The sequence below is a fragment of the Triturus cristatus genome, chromosome 8 (assembly GCF_964204655.1).
Source record: "Triturus cristatus chromosome 8, aTriCri1.1, whole genome shotgun sequence".
NCBI classification, from domain to species: Eukaryota; Metazoa; Chordata; class Amphibia; order Caudata; family Salamandridae; genus Triturus; species Triturus cristatus.
The window spans coordinates 86652166-86676623 of record NC_140591.1 but is presented as its reverse complement, the minus strand read 5'-3'; the positions used below and the strand labels follow the sequence as shown (position 1 = coordinate 86676623).

General features: G+C 45.9%; 1 protein-coding gene across 6 annotated transcripts in view; it reads left to right on the top strand.

Moving 5' to 3' along the window:
• QTRT2 (queuine tRNA-ribosyltransferase accessory subunit 2) overlaps positions 1-24458 on the top strand; it is a 248618-nt gene that overhangs the window by 105391 nt on the left and 118769 nt on the right. For all 6 annotated transcript variants that reach the window (XM_085621061.1, XM_085621066.1, XM_085621064.1 and 3 more), the window contains one exon: positions 13392-13591. In XM_085621061.1, coding sequence (XP_085477187.1) covers positions 13392-13591 — 200 coding nt within the window. The remainder of the gene's footprint in view (positions 1-13391; positions 13592-24458) is intronic.

The following is a 24458-nucleotide window of genomic DNA, read 5'->3' as shown; positions in this document are numbered from 1 at the left end:
AGCTCTGTGGATCTACAGTCGATGGAAGCTACACCATCTGTGTATAGTGCATGGGGACATGGGGTACAGTGCTGTGGAGCTGCAGTGGATTGGAGCTACTGTGCCTGGATGCAGAGAGGGAGTGCAGTGCTTGAGGATACTGGGTACAGCTCTGTGGATCTGCAGTCGATGGAAGCTACACCCATCTGTGTTTAGTGCATGGGGACATGGGGTACAGTGCTGTGGAGCTGCAGTGGATTGGAGCTACTGTGCCTGGATGCAGAGAGGGAGTGCAGTGCTTGAGGATACTGGGTACAGCTCTGTGGATCTACAGTCGATGGAAGCTACACCATCTGTGTATAGTGCATGGGGACATGGGGTACAGTGCTGTGGAGCTGCAGTGGATTGGAGCTACTGTGCCTGGATGCAGAGAGGGAGTGCAGTGCTTGAGGATACTGGGTACAGCTCTGTGGATCTGCAGTCGATGGAAGCTACACCATCTGTGTATAGTGCATGGGGACATGGGGTACAGTGCTGTGGAGCTGCAGTGGATTGGAGCTACTGTGCCTGGATGCAGAGAGGGAGTGCAGTGCTTGAGGATACTGGGTACAGCTCTGTGGATCTACAGTCGATGGAAGCTACACCATCTGTGTATAGTGCATGGGGACATGGGGTACAGTGCTGTGGACCTGTAAATGTCGTACCCAGCAGGAGTGATGTTTCGAAGCGTAGTCCTCCACTGCCCCCCTGCACTAACCCTGTTGTGTAAAAAGCACTCCGCCAAGAGGAAACACCGTGGGGAAATGGGGAAAGAAAACAAGGGAAGTGGGGAAAGAGACAAACTGCTTGCTTGTCTGCCCTGGTTCTGCTCTTGGCCGCCCTCTGGAGCAAACCGTGACGTCACATACCACTTGGAAGGATCGACACCCTTGGAACACACGTAATTCAGGAAAAGAGAGAGGCGTATGCACATACACTATACTTTAGGTACTGTGCTATATAATGTCCTTTAATGTGTAATGCAGAACCTGGAACTCGTGTAGCTTAGATGGAGTATCAGGAACATAATGTGTGCAGGAACGTCCTACTGTGGATTTGCAAAAGACGCGTACAAACTCGGGAGGGAAGTGACTGCTAGTAGGGCTTAGGATGCTATAGGAGCCCTTGAATTCACAGCTATGAAGGAGTCTGGGTCTAATATCAGTATAAAAGCCCTCACTCACTCCATAGCCCTTCCCATGCATATAACTATGTGGTATTCCTTTCTGGCATGCTGCATTGGTAATCACAGCTGTGGGTGTCACTATGATGTCCTATGCTGTGGGTTCACGTGGGGATGGAATGTGACTCCTTGCAAGAGATGCAACAGTTGGAGGGAGACCTGCTGATGGATGGATGGGATCTTCTATGAATCAAGGGACTTGAACCTTTTACCTCTCTCCAGTCTCTTTGTACTACAACCCGTGGCAAAGGCAATCTTGAATCGCCACAAACATAAACACCAACAACAGAAATATAAGCCACTAGGCATACCAATAATCAGCTCGGGATTGAAAGGCTAGGAATTCCTAGAGCTGTTAAACACAAAATGAAGCTCTTGGGGTTAAGGCTCAAGGGAATGAGGCTTGAGGTATAACCACATGCAACTCCTGAGGGGGTAAACGGTGGGTTACACCAGCGTGCAATAAGCAGAAGGCTCGATGAAAGCGCTGTGAACAAGAGTCCAAGTAGAAAGCAAATGGCCAGACCCTCAATGGGATAGCGTACACATAGTACACAGGCTACTTAGCTCAATGTCCAAGGACTAGCAGAATCCGGCTCAGCATCTAGGCTGCAAGACTGGACATGGAGCAATCTGGAAGTTGAGAAAGGTTAGGAGACAAATAATGGAGATGCTGCGAGTATGGGTAGGGTTGGATTGGGATTAAAAATCGGCCCGGGCACGCTAAAAAATGTGGCCCACATTTGCATATGCCTTTCTGCAAAACAATGTTTCTGAGAGAGTTTATTAAAAAAAGTTTTTTATTAAAAAAAAAAAAATGCACGGATTCGTTTACACTGGTTGAAACACACCTGAAAACATGTGAGGCCACTTTTGCTCAGGCCCCCTGCTCAATATGCATATATTAATGGGCCGGCCCAGCGAGAGAAAGGAAGTGACCCCCCTGCCATCGATAAAAGGGACTTAATGACCGCTATCAGCCTCCAGAAAGGCCACTCCGGCTACCACTGGGCCGCTGGCGGCATCAAACACGGAAACTGCCCAAATCGGACCCCCAGACTGCTCCAAAAAGCATCCCACAGTTGGAACTGGACACCAGCCACTCGGGCATTGCCCAAGTGCCCATGTTACCAATCAGACGCTGAGTACGGGGGCCGAATCTGTGTGTCAGGCGGGCACCGCTTCGTCGGCAGCACTAAAACGGCCACCGAGATTCCTGTGTCCGACCTTGGAACCACCAATCAGGCGGCTCTACGTTGGGGTGCGTCGGAGCCGCGCATAGGCCTGCTTGTGGTCAGAGGCGGGTTTATGCCGGCCGTGAACCGCCGTAACCCACTCCAGTCCGCAAAGGGCTGAATGGGTGCTGGCGACCCCTGACATGGGGGTACAGCGCTGTAGGTGTGCGTAGATTGACGGTGTAGCACCTGGGACGTGAAGGTATGAGGCACATTGCTGTGGAGCTGCAGCGCAGCCCATTTTTCACTGCTTCAGCCAGTATTTCAAGCCTCTAATCACAGTTCGGTCTGGACGATGTTTCTATCGGTATTCCAGACACTGGAACCGTCCCTGTTGCTTCTCCGGTTTTCCTCATGAGCAAAGATTTGAAGGCGTCCCGTGCGCTCTTGGCTGCATCGAATGCCCTGCAGATCTCTCCAAATGGCATTTGTCTTCTGATAAATTCAGATACAACTGTTCTACCCCTGCATATATGCTGGGTGTATGAGTCACCAATTTGGCATCTGGGAAAAAACCTTCTGGGGGCATGCATAAGACAGGGGGGGAGCAAGAATAATCAGTGGTGCTAGCCTCTGAGTGAGAAAGGGGGCTATGACCACACAGCACCAGTGGAGGCACAGATTGCTCGAGACCGCGTGAACAGCGCAAACATCAGCAGAGCATAGAACCACATGACGACGAATTCATAGAGAGAACAGGACTACCACAGGCAGGGACAGCACAGTATAGAACCACAGACGACTAAATCTGAGAGAGACCTCGAAAACAGGACTACCACAGGCAGGGACAGCACAGTATAGAACCACAGACGACTAAATCTGAGAGAGACCTCGAAAACAGGACTACCACCGGCAGAGACAGCACAGTATAGAACCACAGACTTCTAAATCTGAGAGAGACCTCGAAAACAGGACTACCACAGGCAGGGACAGCACAGTATAGAACCACAGACGACTAAATCTGAGAGAGACCTCGAAAACAGGACTACCACAGGCAGGGACAGCACAGTATAGAACCACAGATGACTAAATCTGAGAGAGACCTCGAAAACAGGACTACCACAGGCAGGGACAGCACAGTATAGAACCACAGACGACTAAATCTGAGAGAGACCTCGAAAACAGGACTACCACCGGCAGAGACAGCACAGTATAGAACCACAGACGTCTAAATCTGAGAGAGACCTCGAAAACAGGACTACCACAGGCAGGGACAGCACAGTATAGAACCACAGACGACTAAATCTGAGAGAGACCTCGAAAACAGGACTACCACCGGCAGAGACAGCACAGTATAGAACCACATACGACTAAATCTGAGAGAGACCTCGAAAACAGGACTACCACCGGCAGAGACAGCACAGTATAGAACCACAGATGACTAGATCTGAGAGAGACCTCAAAACCAGGACTACCACAGGCAGGGACAGCACAGTATAGAACCACAGATGACTAAATCTGAGAGAGACCTCGAAACCAGGACTACCACCGGCAGGGACAGCACAGTATAGAACCACAGATGACTAAATCTGAGAGAGACCTCGAAAACAGGACTACCACAGGCAGGGACAGCACAGTATAGAACCCCAGATGTCTAAATCTGAGAGAGACCTCAAAACCAGGACTACCACAGGCAGAGACAGCACAGTATAAAACCACAGATGTCTAAATCTGAGAGAGACCTCGAAACCAGGACTACCACCGGCAGGGACCGCACAGTATAGAACCAAAGATGACTAAATCTGAGAGAGACCTCAAAACCAGGACTACCACAGGCAGGGACAGCACAGTATAGAACCAAAGATGACTAAATCTGAGAGAGACCTCAAAACCAGGACTACCACAGGCAGAGACAGCACAGTATAGAACCACAGATGTCTAAATCTGAGAGAGACCTCGAAACCATGACTACCTCCGGCAGGGACAGCACAGTATAGAACCACAGATGACTAAATCTGAGAGAGACCTCGAAACCAGGACTACCACCGGCAGGGACAGCACAGTATAGAACCACAGATGACTAAATCTGAGAGAGACCTCAAAACCAGGACTACCACAGGCAGGGACAGCACCGTATAGAACCACAGATGTCTAAATCTGAGAGAGACCTCAAAACCAGGACTACCACAGGCAGGGACAGCACAGTATAGAACCACCGATGACTAAATCTGAGAGAGACCTCAAAACCAGGACTACCACAGGCAGGGACAGCACAGTATAGAACCACAGATGACTAAATCTGAGAGACCTCAAAACCAGGACTACCACAGGCAGGGACAGCACAGTATAGAACCACAGATGACTAAATCTGAGAGAGACCTCGAAAACAGGACTACCACAGGCAGGGACAGCACAGTATAGAACCACAGATGACTAAATCTGAGATAGACCTCGAAAACATGACTACCACAGGCAGGGACAGCACAGTATAGAACCACAGATGACTAAATCTGAGAGAGACCTCGAAAACAGGACTACCACAGGCAGGGACAGCACAGTGTAGAACCACAGATGAGCAGGGACAGCACAGTATAGAACCACAGATGACTAAATCTGAGAGAGACCTCAAAACCAGGAGTGCCACAGGCAGGGACAGCACAGTATAGAACCACAGATGACTAAATCTGAGAGAGACCTCGAAATCAGGACTACCACAGGCAGAGACAGCACAGTATAGAACCAATAGATGGCTAAATCACAGAGAAATCACGAGAACACAGCTACCACTGGCAGAGAACTCGGTATAGAGCCACAGGACGACTAAATCCTAGAGTAACCACGAGAAAGGACTACCACCAAAAGAGATACCATACTATAAACCACATCTAAATACTAGAGACACCACGAGAACAGGACTACCACAGGCAGAGACAGCACAATATAGGCTCTAAGGATGACTAAATGCTAGAGAGACCTCGAGAACTGGACTACAACCCGGCAGGGACAGCACAGTATAAAACCACAGGATGACTACATCCGAGAGAGATCCCGAAAACAGGACTAACATTAGCAGAGACAACACAGTATAGGACCACAGGACGACTAAATACTAGAGACCACGAGAACAGGACTACCACTGGCAGAGACAGCATAGTATAGAACTGGACGACTAAATCCGAGAAAGACCTTGAGAACTGGGCTACCATTCGCAGAGACAGAACAGTATAGAACCACAGGATGACTAAATGCTGGAGAGACCACGAAAACAGGACTGCCACCGGCAGATACATCACAGTATAGATCCACAGAATGACTAAATCTGAGAGAGACCTCAAAAACAAGACTAGCACCAGAAGAGACAGCACAGTATAGAACTACAGGACAACTAAATCCAAGAGAGACCTCAAGGACAGGACTACCACCAGCAGAGACAGAACATAATAGAATTACAGGATGACTAAATCTGAGAGACCTTGAGAACTGGACTACCACTGGCACATGCAGCACGGTATAAAACCACAGGACTACTAAATCCGAGAGAGACATCGAAAACAGGATTACCACCAGCAGAGGCAGCACAGTATAGAACCACAGGATGACGAAATTCAAGAGAGACCTCGAGAACAGGACTACCACTGGCAGAGACCGCTCTAACAGAACCACAAGATGACTAAATCTGAGAGGGACCTCAAAAACCGTATTACACCAGCAGAGACAGCACAGTATAGAATTACAGGATGATTAAATCCTAGAGAGACCATGAGAACAGGACTGTCACCGACAGAGACAGCATAATATATGACCACAGGACGACTAAAATATAAAAATCTCAAAGTTTTATCATCCAGATTACTTCTGCTGTTTGCAACATTATCTCCCTATTGCCACTTTGTGGATCTTTCTTGATTTGTTGTATGCCATGAAAGCTTCACCATTCACTTCTTTAAAGGGGAATCTATTGGGTGCTTGTTGTATCGATTTCTTATCCTTTCTTGGAGTATTCTAGTGATACATTCATTAATATGGGAACATTTTGTAGTAGTATAGCTAAATTCCTTGATCTGGCCAAAGCTTTAAAGACAAACACTACATTTCAACACTTTAAAAATCCTTACCGGATATAGACTTTTAGCCGCAGATGACTTACTTTAGAATTATCCCTAGGCATCAGACTAGATCTTGAAATTCTTGAGCTGTACCCCTGCTTACCAGTAAGTGGCGTCATTTGGATCCGCTTCAGCAATGTCCGCACCAGAATTGAAGTTGTGGTAACTATATATGTAGCACTCCAGCGCGCTGGCAACATTTATTTTCTTTCTGCTCTAGTCAGCTTAGCTCCCCAAGGAGTCAATCTTTGACTGCCCTTTTTTAGACTTTTGTCAAGGCTATTTATGCGATTATTTGCTCCTGGTATGCCAGGGAGGTCCCCAAAGAAACCAGAATGTTTCAAACACTGTGGTGCCTATCACAAGCAGGTGTCTGTGACAGACCCACACTTGGTTTGTTTGTGGTGTTGAGAGAGAGAGAGAGAGAGAGAGAGAGAGATCTAGATAGATCTTCATCAACATGTGGTGAATTTGACAGCCTTTTAAAGATTGTTTTTTGTGAAGCCTCTCATTTGATGAATAAGTCATTAAGACTTTTGGCATTGGTTCTACCATCTGGTCTGACACCCCTACCTTGTACGTTTTGGAATAAAGTACTAGCAAGAGCTTCTCTCTTTTCAAAATGTTTAGACAGTAGAGTATGAGGCCCTGGTTAGGACTAAGAAGCAGGCCTTTTATCAGTCAAATTGGGACCTCATGATTAGCACCCGCCAGGAGAAGGATTCGTGAAAATTCCGGAAGTTGGTCCAGAAGAGGTGTAGTAATGTGATTCCTGCGGTAAAGTGTATGGTTCCACAAACTGCTTGGGTAAACTTTTTAAGCATTATTTACAAGGCCAGCGAGCTAACTCTGAGGGCTAATTGGCCAAAATCAGGGGAGGAGGCCTTTGAGTCATTCTCTGCTCAAACTATAGTCGAGCAGATAACCTCCTTAAATCTAAGCAGAGCAGCTGGGCCAGATAGTCTTCCCTCAGTTGTAATGAAGACTAATCCCAAGTGGTGGGCAACATTTCTTTCCAAAGGTTGTATAGCCATGACCAAGTCGAGTGTATTTCTGCTCAGCTGGAAGGGTGCAATAATTACACTGATTGATAAAAAATGGGAGATGGACACACCTGGTAACTACCTCTCGATAAACATGCTAGATGTTGGTGCAACATTACACTCTAAGGTCATCCTCATCTCATTAACGAATTGGATTGAGTGTAATGACATAGTCCCAATGGACAAAGGGGGTTTCAAAAGTGGACACTCTACGATTTTTCATTGCTTCAGCTTGTGGGCCTTGTTCCTCAAGATCTTCTGAGGATGCTGGCGACTAACCAGTCATTTTCACTAAAAATAGGGGGCAGACACGTGCCTATGCCTCCTTTATGCAGATGATCTGGAGATTTTAGACTTGACTCAAGGAGACCTCCAGAGGAAATTGAATAGATTTAATATTTACTGTGAGATTAACACACTAAAGGTGAATTTGGAAGAAACAAAAACGATCCCTTTTGGGAAAAACTCAAAACCGTTTAAGTGGTCTCTGGGTAATAGGACGGTAGAGGTGGGATCCTCTTACAAATAATTAGGTATGACGTTTACAAAAATTGGAACTGGGCCCTTCAAAAAATTGGTTGAGACAGGGGCAGCAGCAACTATAGGGGGCCGAGTTCGGTTTAGGAATACCTTTGGTGGTCCATCTTGGTCCCCCGTCTTACAGCCTGAAATGCAATGGTCCCCACTCAGTGTCTCTATGGGGCAGAGATATTGTCTCTAAGTATGGAGGGAAGTTGGGAGAGGTGTGAGAACAAGTGTTTAATTAAACTGTTATGTCTCCCAAAAAGTGCGATGGACCCAGCAATAAGACTGGAAGGTGATCTGTTGGCCTGGAATTTTCTGGCCTAAAAAGCAACTCTGCAATATTGGGATAAACTCTGGTCCTCTGAGGTAAAGAAGGTATCGGTTCTCTGTGCCTCTGAAATTAGAAGCGGAGCACGTCAGAACTAGATTAGGCAATATCTCTGGGGCCCTAAATATGGAGAATGTTAAGATGGCTGAAGCATCTCACCTTTCGAAAGGGGAACTAAATATTGCCAGCAGAAGGTAGTCAAGATTGGCAGATTTGGAGAATGTAGGGAACAAACCCTCATCAAATTATATGCGAAAATCCCGTACTTCTCAGCTCTCCCAGATGCCATTCAACGCTTATTATTATAAAAATTCCGGGTAGCTTTGAATGTCCAGTATCTAAAGGCTGAGAAATTCATCGTTTTTCTGGATGAGGAGAATAATTGCACATGTGGATTGAGGTTTCGCAATTTTAATGTTCATCTTTTAAGTGATTGTCGTCATTTGTATGAGATTAGTCACTTAGTCATCCTCGGACCCTGCACCTCTGCCTGGGACAACAACTCGTGGCCCTCCGCCCTCGTGACCCCACCCACCCCTACAGTCCATGCTCGGAACCTCGGCATCATCCTTGACTCCTCCCTCTCCATGAACCGCCAGATCAACGCCGTCGCCTCTACTAGTTTCAACTGCCTTTGCATCCTCTGTAAGACCTTCAAATGGATCCCCCCGACTGTAGAAGGACCGTCACCCACGCACTCATAACCAGCAGACTGGACTACGGCAACGCCCTCTACGCCGGAATCAACAAAACTCTTATACACAAACTCCAAACCATCCAGAATGCCGCAGCCAGACTCGTCCTCGGGACACCGCGCCACGAGCACATGACCCAACACCTACGAGGCCTCCACTGGCTCCCCATCGAGAAGAGGGTCACCTTCAAACTGGTCACCCAAGCCTACAAATCCCTCAACAACATCAGACCCAAATACCTCAATGAGGGAGTATCCTTCCACGTACCCAAGAGGAACCTCTGTTCCGCCGACCTCGCCCTGGCAGAGGTCCCCCACATCCACAGAAACAGAACCGGCAGGAGAGCTTTCTCCTGCATCACAGCCAAAACGAGCTCCCTGTGAATATCAGACGCTCCCTGAACCTGCACATGTTCAGGAAGGACCTCAAGACCTGGCTCTTCGACTGATCCGGAACCGCTCTCCCCCCCCCCCTCCCCCCCCCCCCCCCCCCCAAGCGCCTTGAGACCCTCACGTGTGAGTAGCACGCTTTATAAACCCCTGATTGATTGATTGATTCTAAAACTGCTGTTTTTAAAACATGGTAGAATTCTTCGCAAATAATCAACTTGCACTTTTATTGAACGTGGAATTTTTAGATGTTGCCTGTGCCGTGGCAAAATGTTTAAAAATATGCTTGGGTCAGTAATGTAAGGATCCTTGATTTATGTTTATCTAGCTGGATACTCTAGAGTCTAGGGGGCCAAGGAAGAAGGGATTTGTATTGCTATTGACTAATGTATCTGTGGACTTGGTTAGGTCAAGTACATTGAATCTGTATTAGAATGATTAGGGGGGTTGGTGTCTGGAAGGGGATTGATTGTTAAGACATTTGTAACTGTTTATGTATTTTTGTTATTAAAGACAAATGTATAAACATTCATGAACTTGAACTTCACCACGCCATTCCAAATCCTCTAATGAGGCGCAGGAAAGATGGCACCGCTGGAAGCCTCACTCCTCTGTTGAAGGTCTTCTCTGCTCCTCCTAGAGTTTTCCAGAGCCGTAGCAACCTCCGCCCAACTCAAACAGTTTTATGAGGCCATGCACCTCATATTTGTGTGGCCTGACCCCTCTGGAGCGCCTTCGGGCCCCATGGATTCAAGAGAGCCCCCTACTGGATTCCCGCCTGCATGTCCGCCCCCTGCACCTGTCGGCCCCCAAGGATCTAATGCTGGGTCTGGAGTAACTCCAGACACAGACTGCGACCTTCCACACTGCCCGCTCCAGTGCTTTTTCTCTGGGTGCTGCTGCCGCCGACCCCATCATCATTCCCGACTCCGATATGGAGCCGAATCAATACCAGCCCTTCCGAGTTGAAGCCAGTGCCTTTTTGTTTTGATAGGCTTGGAGAAGGGAACAGTTGGAAGGGGTCTGAAGACCCTTAATCATTCCTCCCTCGACAAACCAGAGGACAACTGGTAGGAGGAACTGGCAGATGCCAGTGGATTAGGCGCCTCACCAGACACTGGCTTGGTCTGTCCTCCTATGGAGGCTACGGAGGAGGAAGCCTTCTTTGAAATAGTGTTGTGGAGAGTAGCTGAGGTCCTGGACCTTACGCTGCTCTTGGTGGCTGTTAAGACAACATCTCGACAGAGGTTCTTCAGCCAGGAGTCGCCCCCACGGAACGTCTCCTCCCATTAAATGAAGCCCTCACAGATGTCCTTCTTGGGGACAGGTCAATTGTCCGCAGCCATCGCCTGCTCCTGGGGAACCCAGTTTCCTCACCCAGCATCTCACCACCTTTCTGAACCCCCTTACACCGTCTCCCCACAACCATGCCACTTTCTCACAACCGGATGATGGAGGGCTATCTCTTCTTGCTCAGTCAGGAAGTACTGGCTCTTTTGACAAAAGGAAGCATCCAGTGTGCCATCTTCAAAAATAGGCAGTGGATGCTATTCCTGCTAGATATTGGTGCCCAGAAAGTACAGAGGACTCTGTCCTATTCTAGACCTGCACCTCCCCAACTTCTTCCTGAAGAAAGAGAAGTTCAAGATGCTCACGTTAGCTCAGGTCCTGTCTGCCCGGGAGACTGGATGGTAGCTCTGGATTGGAAGGGCACCTATTTCCACATCCCTGCGGTTCAAGATGGGCCACAAGCACTTTATTTGATGTGCCTCCCCTCCCCTTTAGCCTTACCAGCGCCCCTCAGGTGTTCACCAAAGTGATGGCGGAGGTTGCTGCACATCTGCGGAGGTGAGCGTTTTCAATGTTCCACCTATTTTGACGATTGGATGTTGAAGACAGGCTCTACCCCAGGCAGTCATCGCCCTCCCCCAGGTTCCGGCGGACCTCCTGCACTTGCTGGGGTTCACTATCAATGTGCCAAAGTCACACTTGACTCCCTTGCAGATGCTCTCCTTCAACAGATCTGTTCTGGATACAGTGCTGGGGCCATTCCTCCCGAATGGCTAGTCCAGAATATATCCAGGCTATGATTCCGATGTTTGTGCCTCTACCCTGGATTTTGGTGAGACTGACTCTGAGGCTGTTGGGCCTCATGGCCTCCTGCATTCTGCTGGTAACACAAGTCCGTTGACATGTCCGGGCTCTGCAGTGGGACCTGATGTCCCAGTGAGCACAACTCCAGGGGAATCTCTCCAACATGATGCAAACTCAAGAGGGAACTGTGAAAGATCTGCTGTGGTGGCTGGCATGTTTGGGTCAATGGCAGACCTCTCTGCCTTCCCCCACCTAGAGATGACTGTAGTGACAGATGGGTCACTCATGGGCTGTGGCGACCATCTGGGAGAGGTGGCGATTAAAGGACTCTGGTCTTTGCCGTAGTCCAGCTCCACATTAACCTGCTGGAGCTGCAAGCGATCCAACTGGCATTAAAAACATTTCTTCCTTCAATCAAGGGAAGCCTTGTTCAGTGTTCACTGTGGTACTGCACCAAACAGGACGGTATGGGGTCGTGGACCCTGTGTCAAGAGACCCAGCTTCTTTGGACATGGCTGGAATGCCAGGGCATTTTCCTAGTGGTCAACACTGGCAGACTCTCTGAACGCCAGAACAGACAAACTCGCCTATCGATGCGTACCATATCACAAATCGAGTCTCCAGCCAGAGGCTGTGCAAGCTCTCTTCCGAGATTGGGGAGAACCTTGGTTAAATCTGTTCGCCACCACCGAGAAAGCACAATGTCCGCAGTTCTGTGCACTGGAGTTTAAAAGACTGCTCTTGCTCAAACGCTTTTTTTCTTGAGCGGATATCACTCCTGCTCAGAGTTCTCAAGAATATCAGGACCGACCAAGTCATTCTTGTGGCTCTGGATTGACATAGAGAATTTGGTATCCCAAACTCCTGAGTATGAGCACCGGTCCTCCATCAGACTGCCTCTTCGGGAGAATCTTCTGTCGCAGTAGCGCCGGGACGCCTCTTAGACGAGGCAGCTGTTGCGCTTTATAAATCCGGCTAACATAACATAACATCTCTGGTGGCTATAACATCGGCCAGGAGGGGCAGTGAACTCCCTACACAACATTCTATGCAGACAAACTGGTTCTGAGAATCCGTGCTTCCTTCCATCCCAAGGTAGTGGCACTTTTTCCATGTTGGCCAAAATATCACCTTGCCTACCTTCTTTGCTCTGTCTCACCCTTCTAAGGAGAAGTCACTATACCATCAGGGGCATTATAATTCTACATTGATCATACTTTAGAGCTCTTGGTGGACGATCAACTGTTCGTTGGATATGTTGGGGCGAAGAAAGGGAAGGCTGTGCAGAATCTAACCATATCACGATGGATAGTGCTTTGCATAAAGATCTGCTACAGATAGCCAAGAAGCAACATCCTGAGGGTTTGCATGCTTATTCCATCAGAGCCAAGGCTGCGATCACTGTGTTAGCTTGCGGAATCCCTGTCTTGGACATATGTCAGACAGCAATGTGGGCATCACCAAACACTACTGCCTGGAGGGTCAAGTCCGATGTGATGGGCATTGTACCCATTCGGTCCTGCAGGTTTTTCGGGTGTAGTCTATTCATAGACCAACCTCCGAGTAATTGCTGGGGTATCTATTCTAAGGGAAGGAATCTGCGGATAGGAACCTCTATCAGATGAACATGTAACATTTAGTCACCCCTTATCTGGTTGAGACTGTCTAGCTGCAGATTCCTCACCGAGCCTCCAGTCATCCCCGCTCTGCCAACTGATTTCTACATAGGGTCCCTGTTTTTATGTATGTACCTAGCAAACGCCCCTGTATCAGAACGTTATCATATATTTGTAGTACATTTGCCACTACTCCCATTTGCTCCTTTGGATTTCCAGGTGCTGAAGAAAAGCCTGATGATTGGGGCCGTGGAAGGCGGTGATGTGTTGGACGAGCGCCTGAGATCCGCCAGGGAGACGGCGAAGAGGCCTGTGGGCGGCTTCCTGCTGGACGGTTTCCAGGACCAGGCCATGGACAAGGAAACTAAGCTGAGTTTGATAGAAGCGGTGACGGCAGTTTTGCCCGAAGACAAACCGAGGTGAGTGCTCTGTGGACTAAGCTCTGGTATCTCGCAAGGATTCCAATTTATTGCAAAACATGATATGTCGCGGGAGAAATCAAAGTTCACCATTCACATAAACATCAGTAAATGACATGGAAAAGAACCTGCTGCAACACATCCAAATGAATTAGCCACGAAGAACAATAGATTGTACCGGGGTTAGCTAATTTCATGACTGATTATATGACTGAGTTAGAAAATTAATTCTGTTTTTTTCCATATGAAGCTGAGCCAATAGTGGATTTATAGGGCCGTTAGTGTATTTATAGGGCCGTCGTTGTCCAACTCCCACTTGCACGTAAATGGCTAATTGTGGCTCTCCTGTCTCCTTGTATAATTGTAAGTCCTTATGGCACAGTGTCAGTCAGTTGTTATGCAAAGTAGCAAGTGTATTTTGTTTCTTGAACTCCTTTGCTGTCAGTGGTCACAAGCTAATGCCTAGTTCTCCCGCTCCTCTACAGTTCTGGTTTTTATTTAGAATTTTTACTGCCTGCTTTATGATGTTTTAGAGATATCTGCACTTTTGCAAAGTAAGATTTCAGATTGAAAGATTGCCCATGGTGACATTTGATGACAGAGAATGCTACCACTTCATTGCTTTGTTATTGTCACGTAATACACAGAGCAGGGAATGGCAGCTTCCAACCTGCTGAAGTCCCCAAATAATCCGACCAGATGTTGCAACATTAAGGAATGTAGTACGTAGTCAACATGGGACAATGTAAAATTCTGTAAGCATTGCCCCGCAGGCAGCCATGCCGGGAAAGGTTACCATTCAGGGGCAGATGGATCAGAAAATGCTGGTGTGCGTTATATGGCCCAGCGAATGGATATGAATGTGAATCGTCTGCTGTGGAACTGGTCCAAGGCATGGGATATAGCGGTACCGTCCCCAGCACTCCTGAAACCAGTTCAGATCCCTTCATTCTGTTGTTGACACTGACTGCCTTTGTGAACAACAAAAAGTGAATGCCGATTTCCACACGAAAATACGGCTTGTGAATCATAGACAACATACTGTCCTATTGGCGAAAACAGTGTGCCCATAATTATGATGTAAATGACACACCTCTTCGAAGAGCAACATAGTCCAAGGGAAGCATCACAATATATGCATCTCGGAAACTGTCACTAGAAAGTGGACGCCTGTACATCCCCTCCTTTAAGTAATACGTTTAAATTGGAGGCGGGAACTACTCCACTAAAATACCTTACCAAGTATACCTTCCAAAGGGAATTAAGAAAAGTGGTACCTTTACACCCTGGGATCTGATATGGAAATAGAATCTCTAACATAGTAAAGGTGGATTGTATGTCATAATTATTATGACGTGTGAGTGAGTAACTCCTGAATTCTAAATGTTTCACGGTCCGATATGATGATCCCTGCTTGCTCTAGTCCAGTGCTTTCCAAACGTTTTAGAACCACAACCCAATGTTTAGAACAACAAACTTTGAAACCCCCCTACTTCAATGATCATGGGTCAGGTAATTGTTTCAGTGTCACTAAAGCTTCATGTGGTAGTGCTCTGTCCTTTGCAGACAGCACATTTTCCATTGAGATGGCCACTTCAATTGCAGACGTACAGTTTTACTGATAAAAACGATATTGCACACAAATGATACTGTGTGGAAATCAGGTTTTAGTGAATGTATATCATTTGTGCATCACAAAGTAAAGTGTCTTAATTTGTTTTGACCCTATTAAAATCTTTGGGCCTAATTTAGAGTTCCGCGGACGAGTTACTCTGTCACCAACGCAACAGATATCCCATCAGCCGTATTACAAGTGCTAACGGTTATAATGCAGTTGTAATACAGTGGGTGAGGTATCTGTCACGTTTGTGACAAAGTAATCCATCGGCCAAACTCAAAAAAACAAAAAAGGCCCTTCGTTCCCATCATACTTCTAAATACTGAATGTGTACAGTACATTTACAGGTATTTACATTTTCCTATGTGTTACAAAGAAATTGATATCCTACTGCCTTACTTTTCCCACTCCATGTAGCTAGTCACATAATTCACTTTTCTTTCTCTGACTGCTAAATGAGAGGAGTTTGTGAAGAACAATCCCCGTGTTCAAAAAATAAGCAGCAGATTGTGAGAAGGCCTAGCCTGACATTTTACTCCTCTCATTGAAGCGCAGCAAATGTGACGAGATAAATACAGAATTTAAAGACATCTTTATTTATTGCTTGGACTTTTGCGGCCCACTAAAAATCGGCTTGTGACCCACAGTGTGGGAAACACTGCTCTAGTGTCTTCCAAAATGATCCTATTTAGTCCACTCACTCAAAGGACCATTAATCCAAAGTTATCAACTGTCAGATATCAAAGTGATCTGTAGAGCAACATTATATGTCACAATGAAGTCTACCACATAATGTTAAAAGGCAAGGAATTACTGAATCCGGGAAATGTTTACAAAACAAACATGAAAAACGAATATCCAGAAACGCCACACTGAGTTATCAAAAAACAAAATTCCACAGGTGTTGGAAATTACATTTAGCATGTTGTGAGTTACGATGGTAAAGTAACAATACAGCATTATCTATGCCAATGAAGATCCCCATTCATCTTTTTCCATGGATGTAGAAGAAATAATTTACCACCTTTGTGTTAAAATTTCATAAAGAAAATGCTGCACCATCTCCTTGTCTCATACAAAGACTAGTACGATGATATTTTGTGATTTCCGCAAAAAGCACTCATTATTCCGTTCTTTTGTACCATCAGATGCAATTGGATAAACCAAATTTTCATAGAGCAATATGTACCTAGTCATGAGTGTCCTTTCATAAAAGCATATATTGAAAAAAAACCTGTTTAGAAATAATGGCATAGAGATTTTGAGAGGAGTTTATTGAATTATTGACTCAGAAAATGATTTCATTGTATTAGTTTATATGAAATGCCTATAGGTTTTTGTAGTAGCCGAAGTTGATCAGAAAAACCATCTGCATGATAACACTTTAAGAAGTCCTGGTGATGCTCCGGGGTAATGATTACCTACATCCCTGGATCTTCAAGTTGCTTATTTTCACATCTCAGTACCCTGGAAGCACAGAACAATCCTCGGCTTTGCAGTAGCGGGGCAGCACTACCAATTCAAGGCACCTACCTTCAGACTGAGATCAGCACCACTGATCTGTAATAATGCCTTGCGCCAATTGCTGCCATTCTCAGACGACAAGGTCCCCAAGTGGAACCATACGTGGTGGCTTGTCAAGGGAAGAGGCATAGGCTTTTACGGCTGCCTGCTTCAGTCTTGCGCAAGTTAGGTCTCGCCCTGAACACCGAGAAGTCTTCTTTGGAACCGAGCATGAAGATTCAGTTCTTGGGAGCGTTACTAGGCATGCAATTGGGAAAGGCTTTCCCATCTCCAGGAAGAGTGGTAAAACTGCAGCCCGTGGTAATGAATCCTTCTGCAGAGCAATCCGTCACGGTCAGACACTACAAATCTCTGCTAGGCCTGATGCCAGCATACATAGGTCTTATTCTCCAAATGAGAACCATCCAACAGGTGGTTGCACAATGGAGAAAAATAGATGGCTCACGGGATGACATTGTCACAATCACGAGACGGCTGAAGCAAATCTCAAGGCGGGTCTTTCTTTCCTGCCGTCATTATTCAGAGTAGGGCTGACAACCGATGTGTCGATGGACGGCAGGGAGCTCACTTGCAGGAACTGTTGACCAGAGGATGTCAGACGCGAAAAAGATGCTCCATATCAACGCTCTGCTTCAGCATTCCTCTCAAGACTAGCAGGTTAAGCAGTCCTCCTCAGCATAGACAATACAATGCCAATGTTTGATATAGCCAAGCAGGGAGGAATGCAGCTCTGATCTCTCATGGAAAAGGTGCAATAGATATGAGATTAGGTCAGTTGGCACAAAGGCGACATCACCATGGAATATCTACCAGGGTGCCACAACAAATCGACTAAAAGGAGGGTGGATTGTTTTAGCCACTTGGAACAGCAGAAAATGCCAGTAGTACATCATCAGATTGTGGGATCTAGGGACTATAGGCAATGCACTGTCGATCAGATTGTCCAGCGTCTTTGCATGCACCTTTCCTTTGTTTCCCCTGGTCTCTAGGGTCCTGAGGAGGGCGGAGGCAGGTCACTGTACCTTGATCCTCACTGCTCTGGCATGGTCACTCCAGTTCTGGGACAGCAAACCTCTTCAACTAGCTGGATGTCCGGCGAGATCACTGAAACTGCCCTCCAGCTCCTCTCCAGACACTGCGTACAGATACTCCATCACGAACATCCCGACACTGACGGGAGCCCCAGCAGCCACGAGGATGTGGCATTCCAGGTAGAGTTTTTGTGCCTGTTGCACAAGCAAAGGTTTTTATCCACTCCATATACAGCCTCATTAAATACTTTCCGTCTGAACAATGCCCTCTAGTCTCATGGGACTCAAAACTGTCCTGGGTCAGCTGATGCTGCCTCCTTCGAGCCAATCCACCAAGCACACCGCAAGGTCCTCTCTTGGAAGACAGCGTTTCTCCTAGCGTTCGCATTAGTATGGAGGGCAGGGGAACTGTAGACATTCCCTGTCAAAGAGCCCTTTCTCCGATTCACATGGGACAAAGTCATCTTGTGAACCAACCCTAAGATCGTCTCTAAGGTCCCTACTGACTTTCATCTAAATGAACATGTCCTACTGCACTCCTTCATGAATCCAACAACACCAGCAGAAAGATGGTTGCGCTCTTACGATGTACACATATGCAGTTAGTTCTGCATAGACAAGACAAAGGACATCCGTTCATCAGACCACCTGTTTGTCGTACAGCCAGGAATGGGTCAACCCTAATCCACACAGGGGATGGCACATTGGCTCTCAGCCTGCATTACCTTCTACCACAGCAAAGCGGTGTCCGCTCCAGGGAAAAGTGGGGGTGCGTTCCACCATGAGCATGGCTATGACTGCTACACCCTGCTGGTGGACCCTTGCAAGACATCTGCCTGCAGCTTCCTGGAGGAGCAGACACATGTTTACCAAGCATTGCTGTCTTGATGTGAATGCATTGGGACCTACAGCCCTCCTTACCCTGTTTCAATAGGGCCAGCCTGCTTCCCGCTTTCTCAGGCTTATTATAATTGTTATGTACTCCCTACTATTCGGATTCAAACTTGTAAATAATGTGCTAAATTCCTTGTTATTCTCATCCTGAGTAGGTGAGAAATGAATGTGTTAGCCCTCAAACTTGGGTTCACCCAGTCTGCTTCTCGCATCCATCTTGATGCCATATGTTCTGTGTTTCTCGGAGTTCCTTGTTGTTGTGCCACGTGCCCTTCACGTGTTTTTGTCATTAAGACAATACTGCTCATTAGACAACAGAATGTTTCAGATTCTGAGCCATTTTAATACTCGTTCCATGTCTCATTTAAGCGTGTGCTTGATGCAACAGTTGTCTTCTCAGATTCTGAGCCATTTTAATACTCGTTCCATGTCTCATTTAAGCGTGTGCTTGATGCAACAGTTGTCTTCTCAGATTCTGAGCCATTTTAATACTCGTTCCATGTCTCAGTTAAGCGTGTGCTTGATGCAACAGTTGTCTTCTCAGATTCTGAGCCATTTTAATACTCGTTCCATGTCTCAGTTAAGCGTGTGCTTGATGCAACAGTTGTCTTCTCAGATTCTGAGCCATTTTAATACTCGTTCCATGTCTCAGTTAAGCGTGTGCTTGATGCAACAGTTGTCTTCTCAGATTCTGAGCCATTTTAATACTCGTTCCATGTCTCAGTTAAGTGTGTGCTTGATGCAACAATTGTCTTCTCAGATTCTGAGCCATTTTAATACTCGTTCCATGTCTCAGTTAAGTGTGTGCTTGATGCAACAATTGTCTTCTCAGATTCTGAGCCATTTTAATACTCGTTCCATGTCTCAGTTAAGTGTGTGCTTGATGCAACAGTTGTCTTCTCAGATTCTGAACCATTTTAATACTCGTTCCATGTCTCAGTTAAGTGTGTGCTTGATGCAACAATTGTCTTCTCAGATTCTGAGCCATTTTAATACTCGTTCCATGTCTCATTTAAGCGAGCGCTTGATGCAACAGTTGTTTTCTCTACAAAGACCACCACAATGTCTTTATCTGCGCCCTAATCCTGTATACTTCCCCTAGCCGCCAAGGGTATTCAAGGCTTGCGGCAGGAGATCCAGCGCCTATTCGTAGTGAACGTCAGATATGAGAGGCTTTTGCCTACCCTGGATGTTGTGAGTAATGATTGTCTGAGTGCACATCTGTGAACATGTGGGTGGAAATTGTTATTTAAACGGATGGGGCTTCCACCAAACAAGAGAAAGCAGCTCCATTATGAATCATTTTATTGAACACCCTGCACTTAGAAACAATAAATAGGTTCATTAAAGCACATAATCTTTCCACACTGTAGGTTTTGCACCCCCCTCCTTTCTGAGAACCATGTTGGAACTCTCATTTATTTAATCCTTAAACCAACTGTGGTCCATGGCTTATGTGTCGAAACATGTGGCAGAGCACTCGAGCGGGTACAGAACCTCTGACGTAAAGCTCCATTCTGTAGGTGTATGATATCTGGACTAACCTCTCGAACAACTTTAAGGGATACCTTGGACTCTGTCCCAAGGGACGGGGTGTACATGGCCAAATACCCCTGCACCTACCCGAAGGGTCTGCACTCACAGCTGCAAGTTCATATTTCATCTCCTGTGTGTAACATGGCAAGGACAACCGAGAGGGAGGTGCTTCTAATATAGGGCACTCTAGTGGGCAAAGGGCCTTTCTATGACATCACTGAACATGCACCCACCCTTCCAAGAGATTTCACCCCAGGGGGTGACAGGGCTTCTGTGCCAATGGTGACACGAAGCAAGATACTCTTTTGACTTCGGCATCTAGTGTGTTCCAGAGGTTTCACCATATGAAGACATCTGCTGATCATTTCCCACTTAGAACAGTCAAAGAAAACCTGCTCTGAAATTCTCACTTGGGCGTGACATCACTTCCTCTTGACATCACTTCCTTTTGACATCACTTCCTTTTGACTCGCTCTCGAAGCTTATAAGAGGTCATTTAGCCCAGAAGCTCTAGAAATGTAAACAATCATATAGATTTTCTTAATGTTCTAACTGCCTTAAAGGGTTCACAAATATAGACCCATACCTGTGCTTAATTGCCGCATTACAAAGTTGTAGACAGACCCAGATCTTCATTGAGAGAGACTGTGTAGAAAGAGTTCCAAAAGCAGTTGGAACAAAGCAGCTGCTTGAGACATTTTGTGCAGATCACACATGGTCCATGATGATTTCTCACTTACGCATTTGGTGCGTAAAGGCTTCTGCAAAGACCTCACCTTTGGCATCCGCCAACCCTAGTTTTCCTCATCTTGCCTGCTATATTTTGACAGAAGGGCCCTTCCATCGCTACTCTGCACTCAAAATCTACTAAAAACGACAAGAACATGTTAAAGGAAAGATGGACTCCATCGGACATGGCCATTTTAAAGAAAATTGGCTCTAAACAGTGGGCTGGCTTGTGTGTGGGTTGACTGTAGAGCGCAGTCCGATTTCATGTGTTATTAAGCGACTAATGTACTATTGAAGATGGTTGTGTAGGTCAATCCCACCAAACATCTAGAGGCCACGGGCAGCACCTGGAAGCAAGGCTGGCATGGAGTTCAAGAGCTGATCCAGACATGGTGCCACTGGCCCTTGGGGAGTGATAAGAGACCTAAATGTTTATAACACTCTGTATATGTTGCCACAAAAGGAAAGGTATACATTACCAGGAGTCTCAGTTAGGTTTGGCTGTGGCAAAAGCAGAGTTAATAAAAGACGTATGGATCACAGCCAAGTGTCTCCCTGTTACAAATCCAGTATTTAAACTCAACATTAACATGATCTGAGAGAAGAAGTATTTGTTTGTTCCAAAGAGTTTTATTTTTATTTTTAGCAACATACAGTAAGGGACATGACCTTAACATGATCGTGAGGTAATGTTCGGAGTCCAAGAGTATAATATTACAAAGCAGTGATGTTGTAAATAGTGAACCTGCAAGAGTTTCAAGTCTATTTATTTAAACTCGGCTAATTAAAGCCATGGCAAATTAATAAAACTTATAAAACAAACGCAACTAGGTTTAGTGCCCGACCATAACATAGCATTCGGTTCCATGGATAAAAGATTGTTACAAATAGATTTCACATATGAAATTACGTGATTGCAATAAAAAGGAAATGCCAGACACTGCCGTAGCACCGGTTGCAAAACAATAAAATGTCAATTCATCATTAAAAAATAAATTCATTCTGCATGCTCTCAATATATTGCCCAAGTCCTCTGTCTGATATTATGTGATGTGATGCTAGTAACTGGTTCCAGAATTGAATCTAAAATTTGCGTTAGTAAAAGAGCGTGTTTGATTAAATCTCAGTCTGCGTTGCACCCGTTGTCGCGTGACTTTGTGTCGATGCGTCAAAAAGTCCACAGTTTCCACAATGACGCGAGGGACCTTCTTAAGATCCTGATGTGAAGTGCTGGTGTCTAGCGCCTAACCTTCAGATGATAGATAGTGTGCGCTTTTAGTGAGCGCTCGTGTTTACCAGTGCATCAGTGCTTCGTGCAAGTGAACGATGATGGGTTGCATGCAACAGCACTTAAGAGACGCAAGTGGAAAAGAGGATAGATTTGTAACAATTTATGTTCCAGGAGTAACTGGTGCAGTGAGGGCTCTTCGCATTTTGTCGGCTACTGCAAGAGTAGTTAGGAGAGAAGCAGAGAGGAAACAATGGAGTGATTCTCCATGAATTAGCACCGGTGTTGAGTGAGTACCACATAACTGTTATGCTTGATATGCAATTGCGGAAAATGAGAGGCGGTATTAATTTAATGTTTTTTATGAGCTACAAAAAAGGTAACCCTAAAATGATCTCACTGGCCTGCCCCTGTTTCAGTATTAAGAATATAGTAAAGTTGTACATTTATAATTAAATTCGAGATGAGCTGAATAAGCATTCTATGGTGAGCCAGTTCAAAGGAATGAACGATGCTAGGGTAGAAAGTTTGGAAAGTAGTTCCAAAGGAAGAGGTCTCTAAGCCTTGGTACACAAAGTGCAACGCGATATGGTCTGAGCGGTTCAGAATTAGCAATATTCAACACTTGTTTGAATTTTGTTCAGAGTGTCTATCTTGTGCTCGTGAAGTCATTGTTTGTCTCTCTGTGTGAAGAGCAGAACTTATTTCATTTTCTGTGGCTTCCAAGCGCTGGGTAGCGCAATCTGTGCGGTTCACTTCATTTAACATAATGAGTCACTTTACTGTTCTGCGCAGCAATAGTAAATGCTCTAAGGTAATGATATTGGCCAGAGATACTGTGTTAGTCTAAATTATACCCTCCATTGTGCAGATAGGTCGCATTTGTGAACATAGATGCCTCCTTCTCTCTGTGCCTGTATCTGTGTTCACAGATGCTCTGGTAATGAGGGGTTATCTGCTCCCTTGCTCAGTCTGATCAGGTCAGGGTGGCCTGGGGGTTGTGTAGTCCATTTGCACTTGGAGCATTCCAACTTTTAAATCTCAAGGGTGCTGTAGATAGGTGATGGTTTTTTTCTGTTTCCAGCCTCATTGTATGCCCTTCACGTCTGCCTTGGTTTCAATAATTGAATTTGCTGGATATTAGTGCGGTGAAGCTCAGCGTGCCCTTGCTTTGTCCCTGATCATAAAGGTTCAGCGCTCTAGTGTGCAGGTATGATAGCAGGAGCTCGCAGATCTGAAATGCTAATGAGGCCCAGCAGCCGACATTCCGCTTTGGTATCTCCAGTATAGGCAAAATATACATTTGTGATGAATGAATGTGGAACTGTTGGTGATGTCAATCTGTTCGCTGACTTATTTATGTATTTGTGCGTCTTTATCAAAGCTGCGACAGCGTAGCTGGTGGTTTCCACGACCTCTTTCATCCCTTCACCACCATGCCTTGTCATCCCGCCAATCTTGAAACAGGCTCACTGTCCCTTTCAGAATAAATTACCTCCCATAAGCTTCTTTGAAGCAAAAGTACCATAGTGCTCGCAAGCAAAATAACCCCCAGATCCCTTTTGTAAATTAGGGCGATCAAAATTGTGATTCCGGGGGCCCCTCACATCCCTGAGGCCCAGTGCCACTGCACCAGCTTCACTGTTGATAGCTACTGCCTTGCGAAGTGGGCTGTCTCCTTTGCCCATTATTAAAAACATAAGTTCCTGTGGAAAATTGGGTTTTTGGTTGAAGGAGTGTGAACCCTTCTTAACCAACAACCACAATCCCTGTCAGGGTGAACCACAAAAGTCACTAAATTAACCTGTGCTAAACCCTCTGGTAGGTTGGCTCAAAAACAGTAAGGTTTAACTTGGAGGCAATGTGCAAAGTATTTATGCAGCACGCAAACAGTAATAAAGTGGAAACACAGCACAAGAAAAATTCCACACCAATTTAGAAAATCGAATGAAATGAAAAATATTCTAGCAAATGTAAATTAAAATTTCAATTCTATTAAGGACACGGAGAGGAGGATTATTCTAATTCTCTCTTTACTGAAACTCACAGCAGCAAAATATAAACGACGTCTGTCATGAACACTTATAACGTCATTGATTGCATGACCAAGACAACCAATCAAAATGTCCTCGACAGTATAATAATGTATCCATTTCTTGTCCTATTCTTTGTACGAAGGACGGCTTCTCTGTAGTTCTCCAGTGCTGCACCACAAGCTTTGTTTCTCTTCCATAACTACAATTCTAAAACATGGGAATTATTGTTCCAGCATAAACTGTATCCCCATAATGATTAAACTGTATCAAA